This window comes from Atractosteus spatula, chromosome 9 (assembly GCF_055471065.1).
Source record: "Atractosteus spatula isolate fAtrSpa1 chromosome 9, fAtrSpa1.hap1, whole genome shotgun sequence".
Classification (NCBI taxonomy): Eukaryota; Metazoa; Chordata; class Actinopteri; order Semionotiformes; family Lepisosteidae; genus Atractosteus; species Atractosteus spatula.
In genome coordinates this window covers 9,944,969-9,962,538 of record NC_142714.1, presented here as the reverse complement: position 1 = coordinate 9,962,538, position 17,570 = coordinate 9,944,969, and the positions used below count along the sequence as shown (strand labels likewise).

Below are 17,570 nucleotides of genomic sequence, written 5' to 3'. Positions count from 1 at the left end.
ATAAATACTTTGAATAAAAATGTAAACTTTACAGATGCCTTTCTTCTAATAGGCTAAACAAAAGTATAATAAACATCAGCTGCTTTTGAGCTCATAAACCTATTAGACGTTTCTCATCATACATGTATAGTCATCCTTAAGAGCATATGCAGGGAAAAAAATTCTGCTTACATCTGTCTCCAATAGTGTGAAAATTGTCTTCAAAAGTATCATAGTGTTTCTTATACGCAAATATTTGTACATAACATATAAAACCAAACAAATGCAAAGAACCATGTAATCAATACCTTGATTAATAAAACATTTTTTTACGGAAGCAAGCCAAAAAAGAAATTCTAACAGTCTAGACAAGCCTATTTAAGCACACCTAAGGTGTGTAATCCATTTCCATTACCTTACAATGGTAACTCTTACAGGCAAAGGAAATGTCAAAGAACACCTTTGTTTTAAGGCATTCTGCGAATATCGTAACAGTCATTGAGATTAAATACAAAAGTTTTAAAAACATTAGTTTTTTTCAGCTCTCAAGCATTCCTATAACAACTAACAACTGGTTGCATTTTATAGACACATTTGGACAGTCCTATTTAAAACTGTCTTAGATTGCTTAACCTTTCTATAATTCACCTAGAATCATAACCACAATTCAATAAAACATTGGCAAAAACAGGATTTTTTTTTCAGTTCACAGTTTCAAAGGTTATGTTTATATTACACAGCTATGTCTCAAGTAAACAACCAATATTTCTACCAGACAGAGTTTAGTGTTAGTAAGTAAAATTTATGAATTGTAAAATCCACTGACATGACAGGGGAATTTTTCTTTGAGGGAAATAGCATTATAATATACTCTTGCAGAGGAGTCAAAGAGCCCACAGTCCACAACATTGAGTAACACCAACATTAGACTAAACTGCTACAATGCCCTCATGTGCACTGACAAAACAGGCAAGACAAACAGAGAAATATTTGAAACTGTTCTCCAAGCACAAGCAAACAATATAGCTACATATTTTTATACAGGTATAATGTGAATGCAAAGCAAGCTATTTAAAGCAGAAATCACAGGTTACAAAAATGTATTCTTTACCACAACTCATATCGGGTCACTGGTAGATATACAGTAGAGTGCATTCCAAAAGAGTTGGAACAGCAAAGTCAGAACTTTTATTTTTCAATAAATTTGTATTTGTAATCACAAGATTTATTTGAATGAAAAGTACAATATAATGCACATTATTATAGGATATTATAAGGTAATTCCATGCATGCATGGAAGCATTTGTTTTGTACATAAGCTGACAAAATAGATCTGTTAATATAATTCATTCTGCTGCTGCCATTATTAGTAAGATTGTCAATAAAGATGAGCGAGCCAGTTCCATGCAACATGACAATGATCCAAAATATACAGCCAATGCAACCAAGGAGTTAATCAAGACAATCAGGAAAATCTTACACCAGACAAGTCAGTCTATAAATCCTACTGAGCATGCACTTGAATTAAGTCATAACAGCTCTAGGAAAAGCAAAAACTCAAAGTAGATCCAACAAAGGGTTGGAAAAGCATCTCAATGGTTACACAAAGGGGTTTGGTAAGCTCAGTGCAGCACATACTTCATGCGGTTATTGTCTCAAAGGGATATGCATTCAAATACTGGCTGACAACCGGAAATATGCTTTAATTGAACGTGTCCTAATACTTATGATCTCTTGGGTTCCACCCAAATTTATATTATGCTTACTATTTATGTCGATCTCGTATTTGAATATATATACTGCTTGACTGCAAAGGCCAAATAATGGCTTCGACTTTGCTGTCCCAACACTTTTCAAGGGCAATATACAGTATGTTAAACCTTTCTCTACATGGAAAAAAATGATACATTTTAAACATGATTCTCGGTATTCACAGTAAAAATCACAACACTTAGGACAGTGGCTTCTAGTGTCTTCTTTCCAGTATCTGGGACCTAGTATCTCCTTGCTGTCTTTATTGATGTTACCACTTATTTTCATAAAAGCATTCTCTCAGTAATTCAGAACCAGAGAGCTTGGCTGATTTACAGCAGGACAAAACTTTCTAGCTGAAAAGTGTTCTGAGAATGAAACATAGACTCATTTCTTACACTGACATGAAGCGAATCAGTATCTGCTTCCCCTGGTTATCTCTACAGATGTGTCTAATTCTGATCACTACCCACCGTGTGTCCATTACAACAGTGCCACCTTGCCGGAGCAGATAAAGACAATACCTTGTGTGGCTCAGCATGGTCAATCTAACCCAGGCCCCCACAGGGCCCCCTAACACACGAGTCGGAGGGACTGACAGACACCGACGCGCCCCACTAGCGTGAGGCGGCTGCATCTCAAGCCCTCTCTGCCCCTCAGTCGGTCTGGCTCTTGCCGTTTTTGGTCCAGCCGCTGCTCATCGCCTCCACGACGACGCTGTAGAGCGTGAGCCAGGCGTGGCGGAGGGTGGAGGTGTACGCCGGCCCCAAGCTGCGCTCCAGCATGTAGAGCAGAGACTCCCCCACGGCCTCCGGGCACAAACACAAGAGCGAGAGGGTTACCGGCAAGCGGGCACTGCAGCACCGACTACCCCCGCCCACTGCAAAAACGCCCCATGGCGATTAGCTTCCACATCCCATTGCAGTCATGCATGCTCGTTTAGAGGAATCTGTTGCCCTTTGTTGACATTTTGAAAACCTGTACACTGGTTTGCAGCCACTCAGCTGCCACCAAAACAGAATTATGCACAACCAGTTGTCTGGGGAGGAGGCCGCACATCACGTTATGAGTCTTCCCTCCTTTCCTTTTGCATCTTGCTTCTGGTTCCCCTTGTGTCTCCTAGCTAAGGATGGGCTCCCATCTCAGGAGAGGGCTGAGATCTGTGCCAAATTCTCTGGCGCCCCCCCCCCCAGCACCCCCTGCTTTGCATTTCCAAATACGTTCTCAGAGGACTCAGTGTTACAATTTGCCCGTTGGGGGCCACCATGGGGTGTTTGGGGGTGGGGGGATAGATGCCTTTATACTGTACCTCCCCCAAGTGATGCCCCTGGGTCAGAACAGAAAACACGCTAAACTAGAGCAGTGTTTCCTGCTAACTGCCCCTGGTCACGCACAGAGCTACAGTGATGAAAAATCACTCTGTGTAGCAGAGCTGTAGAAGAGCACGAACAATGAGTTCAGTACGTTGCAGCTTTGTACAACCACACCACTCAGGTTACCTGGACATTATGGAGGAAGAACACTGATAACACCAGCAAGGTAACAGTTTGCAGGATCTTAGATACTGACTTTAAGCTACAGTAAGCTGACATTCTTGATCAATGCCCATAAAGAGGGCTATATCACACTAGTGTACATAAATGTAATGTAGTGGAACAAGCAGAAGGGTTGTACCTCATGATACCAGTGGAAATGCCAGTGCCCACCGAGCAGGAGGAGAGTTGCGCCTGACAATGTAAAGGAGGACACTCACTCTTGCAGGGGGCAGGAGGACTCTAATACAGTATTTTCACGTTGTGGGATTCGGAGGGATGGGACTGCGTGTTTTTGCATGAGTTTAGGGAAGCCTAATTTAAGGGACACATACAATAATTTTTATTATTTAACTTCAGATTATTATTATTATTATTTAACAAGCGGCAAATATATGTATTGCTAGTTCTAACTCACAGCGAATGACTGAGTCTGGACCCCAACTGCTTGGTGTTTCCTTCCCAAGTTCACCAGGTATTCCTCAAGCGAATGCAGGTTGTCAAGGTGACTGACAGCTGCATCAACCACCAGCATCACCTGTATAATGAGACACAGAGGATCCAGGTGAGGTCTGGGAGGTGAGGCTATTATCAAACAGCTTTCAGAAAAAAACATCTTCATTATTTATCATTTGCAGTCTAAAACCAGTCCAGTTTCTTTTTGAATGTGTTTTATGAAAATTAAATATTGTTAAAATGAGCTAGTACCCAGGGAGGTTCGCTACTTTTGATCATCATAGGTTCCTTTTTGGAGTGAAATATATACTTTCATAGCAACCACCTAGGATTCAGTATTTTTGTTTATGAATTGCAGTCATTTTCATCTTCATGTAACTTTATGTGAAGCTTTCTGAACTCTGGAACCATGAGCTTTGCACAGCAGTAATAAACCCACAGAGCTAAGCACAGGGAGTGTGTCCTGCTGGAGAAGTGATTGACACCAGGGCTTCTCTATCACGATCCTGGAGGCCCACATACAGTACCTGCTGGTTATTGTTTCCTGCCAAGCCCCCACTTACTCAAATTAAAACACTTAATTGACTTAGGAATAGGATGACTTTGAACTGACTGACAGTTTTCAGCTCTTACACATGTTGGAGGTTGCCTTTCTACCATTGCACTTCATGAGTCAAGTAAAAACTCAAACGTCGGAGTGAACATCAACTCGTGAATCAAGCAACATGTAACGTCAATTAAGGCTTCAATAAGCTGAACTGGAATGAAAACCACTCGGTGTGTGAGGATATCCCAGACTAGAACGGGGAACCACGGCTCTATATACAGTAACAGATAAGACATGGATGAGATTCCAAACCTTATTAATGTGGTCCACAAATTCTGGGCTGGACAAGCACTCTTGGGGTGAGCTGTAGGGAGTGTTGTAGTGAAACAAGCCGAGTAATTCTGGGTCCAGCTCAAATAACCTGTCAGTGAAATACAGAGAGAATCGATATTCATACGTGTGTACAGGATATTTGTTTAAGAAAGGAAGAGCTGAAGGTAGCAGTCTTTTTAAAAACTTAAATCAGATATACTCTTGTAATCACTTTCATTCCTCATCCATTTCCTTCTGCAAGTCATAATGAAATGTTGTTCTGGTTTTGCAGTGAGATAATCAATATTTCATCTCAAGTAGGGAATTGTTTTTGCATCAAAGGAAACAAATCCTACAGGCTTCTCCCGGACCCACCGTTCACATGACAAAATCCAACAAAATATAATTTCACCACAGCAAGACAACTTGTTGCTGTCTGTCTAACACACACGTCTCCTCCAGCAGCAGAAGATAAATGAGGACCTCACTGTCGCCAAGCAACAAGCAAAGCCTCCGGCTCCTGTACAGCTGCACCATGTCTCTGCCTGAAACCTGTGTGTGCCTGTGGGGGAGTGTCTGGGCTGTGCAGGCCTCTTGCAACTTTCTTCATTCTGTCTCGTTTTAAATCGCTGCTGCTACTTCCCTTGTGAACCACAGGCAGTGTCGCAGTCTTTTACATTTTGCGCTCAAGCTCGTCTTTGCTCCTTTACTTTGGAGTAAATGAGATTTGCAAATGCCAGAGCTACTCACAGGGTAAGCAGTGCCCTTGCAAATTCTGCTTTTTCTAAATACAGTAGTTACCAATATACTCTATACACAGATCGAGCCTGGTTTTACACCCACAAAAAACAGCTGTGTGTCTAATGTCAAAGCATTGCTAGACTGCCATTCATAGGTTTGACTCTAGAAGAAATGGCCAGAGCAGTCTAAATTGTCCTTAGGCTAGGGTCCAGATACAACCTGACTCCTCTCATGATCCCAACTAACTTCTAATCAATGCATTGCTGTGCATGAAATCCAAGAAAGGATTTTTTTTCTTAGCTCAGTTCTACCCAATATATTTTCTATCCCAGCACTCTAACAAAACTGTCAATACTGTTCGATTTTCCTACTAAAAACCGTAAGCAGACTATTTGGCACACTGATAAAATTACCTCTATAAAACAGAAAAATACTCCTCTAATCAGAAACCCATTTAGAATGTATAAAATGCCAGTTTTGAGCCTCAGGCTGGAATTCTGAATGCTAGCCAAAAGAGCATAACAACACATTGTAGTAAACTCTTTCACAAAGCTACTCCTACAACTGTCATATCCTTCTGTTATCTGTCTGTCAATTCTCCACCTGTGGGTCTTCGCAGCCCATATGTTAAATGTGAAAGAAAGAGACATTGGACATTGTACAAAAAATATATGACAATACCTCATTCCGATATGCATAGAAAGATAAAAAAAAGCATTTCCACAATCTTAAACTGTAAGTAAGCACATCTACAAAAGAACACATTTTAAGAGATAAGCAGTTGTAAGGCTCAAACACAAAATCAGTTGTGTGCATTTAGGAAGGTTCTCGTCAAAATGTAGTATTTAAAATAGACAGGAGGTTAGTTTTTTTTAATATGTTATGGTTTCTGGACTGCAGTCCATTGGAACACTGCAACTGGATTTAATAGGGTGTGACTCTGTCCAACATAGAGTTTTTTTGGGTATGATCAAGCCACTTTCTTTAAACTTGTTCTCTTTACATTATGCAAACCAGATTTGCTCTAGCTGTGGATGTGCAAAGCTGGTCCCAGCAGTGCAGTATGAACCAGGACTGTTGCTGTCAGTCTGGAATATGGACAAGTACCTGGTAAACATGATGGTCCCATGAGTGAGTTTGTTCTTCCCGAGTCTCTCCCAGCTGTCTCTGATCATTTCCTTGTCTTTCGCTGTCAATTTCTCCATCGTCGGGTTGCTTCTGAATTTCAGCTCACCGTGTCTTCAGTTCTCCTCCACTTGCCGCTGAATCTGAGAAGATCTTTCAGCTTCCAGACCCATAATATTCTGGCAGAAAGCTTCAGGGATTTTTTTGTTTTTCTGTGAAAACAACGAAACACCTTGTTATTCCAGCAATCATCATGTTGATCTTTAACTAAAGCATAACAGAGCACAGATTCGGTTGTTGAAAAGTGTTCATCTAGTTTCCTTGAAAATACCACATTTAAAGTCATGTTTAATTGAAAAATGCTAGATCAAAAGTATTTTTCTTCTAAACCCTGGATGCAGTGTAGAGATGGAACTATACCTTTGGCGGTGAATGTTGGAAAATAAAACCCTCCTCTCAGAGATGTTAAAGGCTGATTTGGAGTGCTGCCCACTGTCTGTCTCGGGCTCAAGAGTCAGAGGGAGATCAGCCCCAGTGTTATCTGCCAGCCTGACTGCTACCTTCCTCTCTATCGCTCTGCCTTTGTTCCGTCTTCAGCGAGAGATTTTTCCTCCCCAGAGCATCTGTCAGTCTGCAGCTCCTCCTGCAGGAGACTGTGCTCTGGCCCTGTGCTCACGGCAGCACTGCCTGCTCTCCCTCCCAGCCGGCACAGGAGACCACTGTCACATGGCCCCTGGCGCAGAGACACACTGACACCCTCCCGGCGTGTCAGCCTGTTCCGGCAATTTTGGGCGCGTTTGTTTCCGCGTGCGACAGAAGCTGCTTCGCCAAGAGAGATGCTAAGCGAAGAGATGCCTTTGCTCAAAAAAGAAGCAGAACCGTTTCGGCCAACAGCGAGGTGAATCTCCCACTGCACCTTGGGAAGGGTCTCCAGGAGATTCCTCCTGTGCATTTGCAATGCTCTGATGTATTTTTTCTCCTTTCCAAATTCCAATGCCAGGCCATACCTGTCACCCTGAAACACAAAGGTTACAGCTGTGGTGGGCAAATTTGTATTCCAGCAAACTGCCCAGTTACAAAATTCTGCTAATTATTTATTAAAATGACCAAATTATTGTTTCTGGGGACTCTCTTTTTTCTCTTTGAAGATCTTTCTCTTCTCACGCTCAAATGGAACATTATATAACTCAGATGAAAGGCGAGCCACTTTGCCTTCCAGTGGCTGTCAAACTGGCAGGTGATGACAGTTAAATTAGTTTGGCTCTCCTTGAGAAAGACTAGTTCCAGAAATGACCACCGACTTCAAGTACTATTAATGTATGAGGCTTTCACAATACTATTAACAACAATCAGGCCCAATAAAATCCCTCTCTGTGCTTACCCAAGTTAGTGGTGACAGCAACATATTAACATCATTACTTTTTATTATTTAAGATATAGATTCTGATTAAAGGCCATTGTCAGCTTTATTTTTTTTTATTAGGAATATGACTGTAGATATCGCATATCTAACAAAGGCACTTTGGTTGATGCTACTACTATTATAGGATGCATAAAATCTTCATATTTATTATTATTTTATTATATATTTTTTCACAACTGCTAGACAGAAGTCTATCAATACAATAATGAAAAGAAAATTAATGTTAAGGTTTACGGTGGAAGCTGCCAAATAAGATCATCAGTGCAGAAGATCCTGAGCCTTTCAAAGCTTATCATACTTCTAGATATAATAAATAGAATTCGTCACATACATACAGAACTTTTTATCCTGAAGGATCACAATTTACTTTACAGGAAGGAGTACACTTCATCCACCTCTGATTTTCTGTGACACTAGGCGGCCATTCTGCACCAGAAGCTCCACTACACAGCCGATCAGGCAGAGTAGGGAGAGAAATTATTTCACCACGTTGAATTAAGGCTAAACTTTTGGAAGGCCAGATTGTGGAAGCCCAGAGCAGAATTTAGCCAGGACAACAGGGTTAACACCCCTCTTACAAAAGAACAATGACATCTATAATTATCAAGTGATCGGGATCCCAGTCTAACATTTCATCTGAAGGGCTGCACCTCCTACAGCGCAGTGTGCCTGTAAGACATACTGGAGACTGACCTGGAAATTCTGGCCCAGGGAAAAGACTGCCACCTGCTGGTTCACCACTGCAGTACTTTCTTTAGAGGTCTCCCACCACAGCACTGACCAGGTCCAGCCTGGTTTAGCCTCTCAGGGCTGATCTGATCAGGCCAGAACAGGGATCCAACCCAGGTCCTGGGAAAAACCTATATCTGCTGGTTTTTACTTCAGCTGAATTGTTCATCGCTGGTGCTAATCAAATGAATTGAAGTGTTTTGTTCCAGCAACCTTAGTTTACAGAAATCCATGTTGTGTCTCTTCAACTTTTTTATTACTCACTTATTACTACTTCTTAGTAGGAGATAAGTTAATGCCCAACAGGCACAGGTGAGCATGAGACATTAAACAGTCCCACTGTGAGTTTTGTTTTCCTTATACAGAGGTCCACTTGGTTACATTTTAGCTAACATGCCTGAATGAGGGAAAGTGTTTGATAGGAATCCCAATTCAGTGTTGTAAGAGCTGAAATCAAACTTTAAAAGAATGCCTCAAATAGAAAATTGAAATCAATTAGCCTGTGATTAAAAATTAAGGCTGGAACAAAAACCGGAGGACACAGGGTCCCAAGAACTGGACTGGGAAACCATGGGCTACACTAGATGTGGCAAAACTGTGGTCATCTATTCCTCAGGACAGATATTGAACTTCGCCAGCAGCCATTTCACCCTGCAACTCACAACTGGCAGCCCACTGAAGCTCAGCAGGTGTGAGCCTGGTCAGTACCTGGATGGGAGACCTCCTGGGAAAAGCTAAGGATGCTGTTGGAAGAGGTGTTAGTGGGGCCAGCAGGGGGTGCTCACCCTGCGGTCCATGTGGGTCCTAATGCCCCAGTATAGTGATGGGGACACTATACTGTAAACAGGTGCTGTCCTTCGGATGAGATGTAAAACTGAGGTCCTGACTCTCTGTGGTCATTAAAAATCCCAGTGTGTTTCTCGAAAAGAGTAGGGGTGTAACCCTGGTGTCCTGGCCAAAATTTCCCATTGGCCCTTACCAATCATGGCCTCCTAATAATCCCTATGAATTGGCTTCATTACTCTGCTCTCCTCCCCACTGATAGCTGATGTGTGGTGAGCGTTCTGGTGCACTATGGCTGCCGTCGCATCACCCAGGTGGGGCTGCACATTGGTGGGGGTGGACCTGTAAAGTGCTTTGAGTGGAGTGTCCAGAAAGTGTAAGCAATTATAATTATTATTCGCTAGTAGACTTGTATCTAAGGCCAGTCACAGAGATTAAGCAGAAAACCACGTATCAGTAACAGCTCTTGCAGAGCCATTTTCAAAAGCCCTCAAAATTTTAATCCTCACATTTGAAGGATGGAGCCTAATATAACTTCTTACTCCTAGTGACGAACTGTGAGTCAGTGAAAGTCCTAGGCTTTGTAAAGGGAACTATGTTTTTTCCTTAAACGCTCTGGATCGCCTTGCCCAATTACCCATAGTTCAATACTACTGAATATTGAATTAACGAAATTATAATAAAAAAGAGATTGCATTATTTGGTACATTTTTATTATGCGGTTGCGATGGAAAACGGAAGATGTTAATCTCTCAATCTGTATTTGAGAGATTGGTGGATATTATAATACTAACAACTGAAACAGCGGCAACAACATTAAATCTGCGATGCTGCCCTTTCCATCATGGAGCTATGTTAAACGGAACACGAACGATAACCATTGTACTGACGACTTACGGTGTCCAAATAAATAAAAAAAGAACCTTTCTACTGTTTAACATTTCTGTCATGTCATTATTTTAAAGTCAATGATTAATATGCACATTCCTGGCATGCAGGTGCTACCAAGAATTCGCCTACCGTGTTTTTGATACAGGCTGTTAGCGCCTACCTACAGTACAAACCAACTGGTTAAACACGTTTGTTAAAAAAAACAAGCTCAGGACGCCGTCGCTTGTCCCAATCGGGCCCCCGTAGAGGGGAAATATTTGACACACGTTTGTGTATAAACAGAAAGGAGGACAAGAACATTTAGCAAAACAGAAAACTTCGGAAAACAACAAAGAAAAAACACGCAGACAGCCCGAAAACAAGAAAAAGTGTGTGAGTAGATCGTCAAAAACGCTTTGCAGGGATTTCTAATTCAAGGAAAGCACGAGCGTAGTTACCAAAACAACACATATGCAGGCGGATATTCCTTTTTTAAAGAAATGGGCCTGGTACGGGCTCTTATGTCAATTAATTACCGTTAGTTAGCATGTTTATGATATTCAGATTAGCTTAGCAAAAATCAGTGCTACGTTTAGTTAACTTAACGATATTTAAGTATTATTTACAAATACTAAGAATTTTAAAACAATGCTCACGTTGTTCCACTTGCTATTTGTGGAAATAACTACACTAGTATTTTATGTAAAGTGCAGTATTCGTATATTATTTCTGTAAAAAGTTTCAAAATAAACATTAAACCTAACTTTTCATCCTTTTACTTTTTGGCGTAAACCTATTTTTCTCTTTGGCAGGAATGATTAAAAAAAGGTCGCCTGGGTATTTTCGCATGAATAATGTTTCATTTGGAAACTTCTGAGTTTGGGTTATCGAACCATTAAATTGATTTGTTTGCTTGTAGTTTTCAGGAATATTTCGGTGCTTGAATTGTAGAACAAGACGAGAAATTAGCATGGAACATGTCTCGGTTCTCCTCTAATTTAGCCTTCCTGTTTTAGACACTTGGTTGTATTTAACCTATGGGCTTACGTTCAGTGTCTGACAACATATGATTAATTGATGAGAAGAGTCGTTTAGAAAGCTGATGTAGAGCAACTTGTAACAGAGTTATTCTTGCTATATATTTTGGGAAATCTCAAAATAAAGGAGATTATTAATATGACTAAGTTCTAAGAGCAGGAAACAGTTAAAGCTCGATTGGTTAAATTAAGAGTTCTGTTGGAATGAAGGCCAATACAGGAAAATAGTCTGCTTTAGTCCAATAGATTGCAATTGTTTGCTTTGTGAATTAAAGTAAAAAATGTTATAGTGTGGAATGTCTGTGTTTTTCACCACTGTCTACTTAACAACATTAATACAAATTCTTTTTTTTTAATTGTTGTCTCCCTGTTTAGCTATGACAACAGGCAGATGAAACTAAGGATAAGAAAGACTACCACCAATCCATGACCACATGAAAAGGATTTTATATTGGTAATTCGTGTAGATTTTAAATGATCTCTTTTAATGTTCATTAAAAATCTGTTTTTAAGATCATTAAGAAAAAAGGTAGATTAAAAAAACTTTCTTGGAGCAGTCTGAATGGATTAATTGGAATTGTAAGAAGTTAGAGAGGGTATATTTGCATCTATCTCTACAGAATTGAAAATAAGAAACCTAAAACTGCATTTTTAGTGTCTGTAAAATTATACTTTTTTGGAGTCAAGACATTTTCATATTTTTTTGCAGATCTCCAAGGCTGAATCCATGCTCTCTGATGAACTGGACTCCAAGCCTGAGGTGTGTAGCAAGGAAGAATTAAAAGATTTTTTCTTCACACCAAATAGATTGTCTGTCTACACACCACATCTGCAGATGTAAATATGACAACACCTAAAGTCACCACTGTCTGTGCTTCACATGTTAATTGTATAGGAACAGAACAGAAGATAATTTACAGAATGTTCTGCTGATCCACACCGATAAAAATTGCATAACCATCTGCGCTTAATTTTACAATTGGTTATTGGTAATTAACATTATTCAACTGTCATTTTAAATGTTTAAAGTAGGCAGATAGGGAATAGTTAACCTCTTTCAGCATTTTGACAATGTTTTAACCATTTTTACTGTCCCAGCTGCTGGTTGAGTTTGTGCAGAACGCCTCTATTCCACTGGGGCAGGGACTGGAGGAGTCTGATCCCAAAGACACTTGTCTGCATCTCCTTCCAACAACAGAGAGCTCTTTATGTAGCCAGTTGCAGTTAACAGGTAAAGAGTAAAATCTAATTGATGTGTTAAACAAACTCAATTTTTAGTCACTTGTAGCCTGACAAGTATTTCCACAGACAGTAGAGTGTGTATATAAGTACAGATGTATGTATTATGTGACTAAAATATATAAAGTCAAATAGTTTTTGAACAAGTGTGTAATTGTGAGCGTCGGGCCCTAGTTCATTCATCACTGTATACATTTTGGCATCTTAACACTGGAGTATGCTAGATATTTAGACCTAATGTATGTACAGTAAGTCAGCGAAGGCAGTTGCTTTTTCTGGATTGAATCAAACAGTTCCTCAGAACAAAGGAAACCATGCATGCAGTCTTATTTTTTGTGCTTGGTTGATTCTCCTCTTCCTTCAATGAATTGGCTGGTGCTCTTCATGTCTATCTGCAGACACCAGTCTGAGCCATGCAGCTTCTCCCTCTCTGTCAGAGTATGAGAATGAGAGGGAGCCTCTCGTGGTCCAGCTGCAACCTCACCGGCCTGTCAGTCTGTCTGCCACTCCCAGCCCTCCTCCAATGCTGCATGACCTACAGCACTCAGACAACACATCCTTCATACTGCTCAACCTAGCTAAAGGTAATGATTAGAAGGGGCTTGTTTAGTTTATAATGTATTTTTACATGAATATCCTTCTGTGTGCACAATACCATAATTAATCAGTGGCATTTTCATCTGAAGGGCTTATGTTAATTTAAGTGCCTCACTATTTAAAATATTATGAATTGTTTAATAGCTGTGATGCATGACAATAATAAAAAGTAACAAGCTTATTTGTAAGGTATAAGCTAGTCCCTAGGACAAAAAAGGAACACCAGACCACTGCTCTGAGGTATTAAGTAGGCTTCAGTGGCCTGTGTACTAATTAAAACCACTTTACATCAGCTCATAACTCCCATCGTCTGTAAACTGCACTGAAAATGGACAGTCCACGGAGGAAGGGATTCTCTGCTCATGACTTTCTCTGCTCATGCATAAATTCAAGATTAATGTAAGGACTGCATGAGTATTGATCTGATATAATTAATATTTATACAGTAATATAATTATTCAATATTACTTAAGCCTTATTTTGGTATAATTGTGAGTTTGTCTGACACACTCTAGTTGAGAAAATAGTTAACCATAACTGAGATGTAAAGATAGAGAGCATATCTTCATAGCTTCCTCTTGGCTGGATTAGTTTGACATGACTGCTACAGTGTATGATCTCAGAGCACCAGGTGGCAGCAAAATGCACTGCTTGAGGGGTCTCAGAAATGTACCACCAATGCAGCTGGAGACACGCACACGCCGATAAGAAACCCTAATTGCTTAAATCTATCTCTGAGGAGTTGAACTTGATGTTGGGTGTCGACTACAGTGTTGTATAACTTATAAGACTGATAGAGTGATTGGAGTGTTTTTTTGTTTCGGTCATACAGGGCTGGCAGCCTCTGCAGAGCCCTTGGTGTTCGTGGAGGACGAGGTAGACAACGACATCTCCACCGGCGAGAGTGCGGATGGAAGCACCCCCTGGTACCTGCGAGTGCAAGAGCTGGCGCATGACAGCCTGATTGCTGCTACAAGGGCACAGCTGGCAAAGGACGCCAAGGCCAGCAACAGTGGTAAAATAGCAGTCCCACAGCAGTTTTCTTGTCATAAACAGCCACTGTAAAATTTAAGGGAGAGCTCAACCGTTTCCTTTTATTAAAACATTTCTTCTCTTCAAAGGCAGAAATCACAGAGTAGAGCTTTGACGAGCAGTGCTTGTAACTTTCATTCTTAAACCACTTGTGTTATTAAAGTTCATACTTATAGTTATGCCATTGTGTTGGGGGGGGGAAGCCTGAGCTCTCTAGATCTCAGGCAGAATTGTGGTTTGATGCATTTTTTTTCCCCAGGCGATCATCTCTCTAGCTACCCACCTGAAGGACCAAAGAAAGAGACGCCCCCCTTACCCGAGCGTTCGCACAATGAAAAGACTCTGAAGTGCACGTTTGAAGGCTGTCGGAGAACATTCACCTGGCCAGCTCACCTGAAGTACCACTTAAAAACCCACAAGTAAGATGAGTGGATGTGCTTCCACATTCACCACTTATTTCACATCTCACTACCTTGGTTTTAAAATAAACTTGACTTTTTGTGAAGTTTATTCTTCAGTGCAGTATCAGTTCTGTAACTGGATTTCCCTATTCCAGGTATTGGGTTCCGCACCGTTCTTGTCAATTGATTAATGTGAATGGGGACAATATTGTCTCTTCTGTGTCTTTTTGCAGGAATGACCGCACATTCAGGTGTGGCGCTGAGGGCTGTGGGAAGAGTTTCTATGTATTGCAGAGGCTGCAAGTTCACATGAGGACGCACAATGGAGAGAAGCCATTTGTCTGCAATGAGAAGGACTGTGGCAAGAAATTCACAACCGCAGGCAACTTGAAGAACCACAAAAGAACACACACTGGTGGGTTGTGCACCCAGAGAAGACATTTACTAAAAAAAACTTTGAAATATCAGCCTTAAGCAATTTTCTGATTTTCTTCTGCCTTTTAAGCATAGCTCTCACTCACTTTGGATAGCATTTTGTCACGAGTTGAATTCTGCTTACCTGTGCAAGGTGTTCCAAACAAAATAACTTCTGAGTACCATTTTCTTTTCTTTTTTTTTATTCAGGAGAGAAACCCTTTCTGTGTGAAGCAGAAGGGTGTGGGCGCTCATTTGCCGAGTACTCCAGTCTCCGGAAACACATGCTTGTCCACTCAGGTGAGGTGGCTGTTCCTGGGATTGTTCTTGCACTTCAGGAGCTTCCATTCTGAAGGTTACATCTCAGACTCGTCCTCTGCCTATGAATTGCCTTCCTACCTTGCTGCCGTTTTCAAGTCGACATTTCGGCAAGACCGTGTCCTAGTTGTCCAGTTGTGCGTGTGTCTGCAGGGTGTGATGTGGGTGTCTTCAAATGCAGGAGAAAAGCCGCATCAGTGCACTATCTGTGGGAAAACCTTCTCCCAGAGTGGAAGCAGAAACGTCCACATGAGGAAGCGTCACAGCAGCACGGCACCAGGCAGTGAGAGCAGAGCAGAGACCGGTAAGAACCCGCCTGCTGGAGAATATTTAAACTTTTGGGAGTGTGTCCACCATGAGAATAATGACAATGCATATAAGAGTGATTACATACTGAGCTACCCACGAGTATTTACAGGACTATAGTATCCAGTCCTGGTCCACTAATTCCTTTCAGTTTTTCGTAAGCTTACTCAAGTATCGAAGAGCTTAGTTCTCACTTTTTTTTGTTTTTAAATCTCAGGAGAAACATTGACACACAGCAGTTTGCTGGAGGACCACGGAATTGGTAGTGATAGCATGGTTTCTATGACAACATCGCGCACTTTGGAAGAGGAACCCATTAATCTGCACCATGCTATGCTCAGAGCACAAGGAGGTGATTATTTATGATGAAAGCACCAGCTGTACGAATATGATGAAATAGCATGCGTGTTTATCTCTAAAGCAGCTTCAGTACTAAAACTGACATGAATGTAATGTATGTTGGATGTATATAGTAGTTTCAACAGGGGTTATAAAGAAGAAAAGCAGTCAAGAATAGGTTTCAGTCTTCATACACAGGAATACAATACTAAAATTTACATGAAGCACTTTAATTAACATTAATTACTAATCTGATTTTTAGACATTTCATGAAAGATTATTTAGGGAAGATTTGCTCAATTTCTGCATCACTAGAACTATACCGCCTTTATTGTAAGAGATTCTCTGTGACATCATACTAATGTCCTTTTGCTCTGTTTTTGGCACCCTACCTGAAGACACCTCCATAGAAAACATCCCTTCTGCATCTGTGGTGGTACTGTCCCAACCACATGACCTCGTAACCATGGCAGCAGGTGGACATACCTATGGGGAGGAAGTAGTAGCTTTGCTACAGTAATGTGTGTTAAGGTCAGGCAATAGAATCCCAAATGGAAGTCATCATACAAACGTTTGCAGCTTATATCTGTAAATAGGTTTTCATCATAGTGTCAGCTGAGTTTGTGAAGAGATCCTCAGACGCCTCTTGTTTAGGATTTCACCTAATGTGAAGAGGAGAATGAAATTCCCAGCAGTAGCAAGTGCTCTGTATCTGTAGAGAGATGCGAAGGCTTTTTTTCCCATTACTTAACCTGCTTGCTTCAAAGTACGTTAACTCTTAAAATAACCAGATGTTAACAAAGTACTGTTTTACGAATGTAAATTCTAGATCTTGCCAGGCATCAGGAGAAATGCTAAAGGAGTAACAGAAAGATAACCTGTATTTTTTTTATCAGGAAGTGTGCTATAGCACGGACTCAGTGTTACATGTAAAGTAAGCTCTAAGAATCGAACTTGTAATATTTATTAATATGGTACGGAACCTCCTTTGGTGAAATGCTGTTCTCTAGAGATGAAGAGCAAATATTTTTGTTAAAGTAATTAAGCAATGTGAATGTTGCCACCGCAGTTTGTAGCATGAACATGGTGGGCAACTAAAAATCAATACTAAAAAAATGAGACCCATTCTAAATGGGGGAAAAAATGCACTTCTCCCTTCCATTCAAGATTCTGAACTGTATTGTTATTAATAAAAAAATAAATAATTATGTGTAAATTCATTACATTTTGTATGCAGTTTATTTGTATGTTTGGCTGCCTGGTGGTGTGGCCATCAGCCCAGCTGCATCACAGATCTCCTGCATGTTCTCCCTGCGTCCGTGTGGGTTTCCTCTCCTCCAGGTCCAGGTGCTCCCGTTTCTTCTCCTTTTCACAGACATGCTGACTAAGTTCATTGGCATCTCTAAATTGTCCCCATGTGTTTGTGTGTGCATTTTGATAGACTGGCGTCCCACCCAGGGTGTAGCCCCGTCTTGCTTCTGGTGTTGGTTCTGGGTTTCCGCGACCCTTACCAAGGAATAAGTGGCTTCCTGATGAGGGGTGGATAGATATTTGTGTAATTCTTGGTTCTTTCTCTGTCTTGCCCACACAAGCACAAGCAATATTATCCATCATAATGATGGAGCACGGACCCATGAA

General features: G+C 40.9%; 2 protein-coding genes across 3 annotated transcripts; one reads left to right on the top strand and one right to left on the bottom strand.

Moving 5' to 3' along the window:
- Positions 1-1,148: 1,148 nt before the first annotated feature.
- Positions 1,149-6,658, bottom strand: ngb (neuroglobin). Its single transcript, XM_088925069.1, has 4 exons — positions 6,427-6,658; positions 4,579-4,687; positions 3,682-3,801; positions 1,149-2,540 (listed from the first exon to the last, which is right to left on the bottom strand). The coding sequence occupies exons 1-4, from the start codon at positions 6,522-6,524 to the stop codon at positions 2,388-2,390; spliced, it is 480 nt and encodes a 159-aa protein (XP_088781195.1). The 5' UTR covers positions 6,525-6,658; the 3' UTR covers positions 1,149-2,387.
- A 3,851-nt stretch (positions 6,659-10,509) lies between these two features.
- On the top strand, positions 10,510-17,152 carry znf410 (zinc finger protein 410). Of its 2 annotated transcripts, none has more exons than XM_088925327.1 (12): positions 10,510-10,642; positions 11,662-11,740; positions 11,996-12,046; positions 12,385-12,517; positions 12,924-13,109; positions 13,955-14,137; positions 14,414-14,573; positions 14,789-14,970; positions 15,180-15,269; positions 15,469-15,591; positions 15,811-15,945; positions 16,331-17,152. In XM_088925327.1, the coding sequence occupies exons 3-12, from the start codon at positions 12,014-12,016 to the stop codon at positions 16,450-16,452; spliced, it is 1,347 nt and encodes a 448-aa protein (XP_088781453.1). In that variant the 5' UTR covers positions 10,510-10,642; positions 11,662-11,740; positions 11,996-12,013; the 3' UTR covers positions 16,453-17,152. The 2 variants fall into 2 exon arrangements, with proteins under 2 accessions (XP_088781453.1, XP_088781454.1); XM_088925328.1 differs by having other exon boundaries at positions 10,513-10,638.
- The last annotated feature ends 418 nt before the right edge of the window (positions 17,153-17,570 follow it).

Bases quoted from the DNA above. Each gene is read 5' to 3' on its own strand.
- ngb (XM_088925069.1), bottom strand. From the start codon at position 6,524: ATGGAGAAATTGACAGCGAAAGACAAGGAAATGATCAGAGACAGCTGG. The intron at 3,802-4,578 runs GTTTGGAATCTC...CTCATTATACAG, and splicing joins TTGTGGACCACATTAATAAG to GTGATGCTGGTGGTTGATGC. The intron at 2,541-3,681 runs GTGAGTTAGAAC...TTGTGCCCGGAG, and splicing joins TCCAGACTCAGTCATTCGCT to GCCGTGGGGGAGTCTCTGCT.
- znf410 (XM_088925327.1), top strand. From the start codon at position 12,014: ATGCTCTCTGATGAACTGGACTCCAAGCCTGAG. The intron at 14,574-14,788 runs GTAAGATGAGTG...GTCTTTTTGCAG, and splicing joins TACCACTTAAAAACCCACAA to GAATGACCGCACATTCAGGT. The intron at 15,592-15,810 runs GTAAGAACCCGC...TTTAAATCTCAG, and splicing joins TGAGAGCAGAGCAGAGACCG to GAGAAACATTGACACACAGC.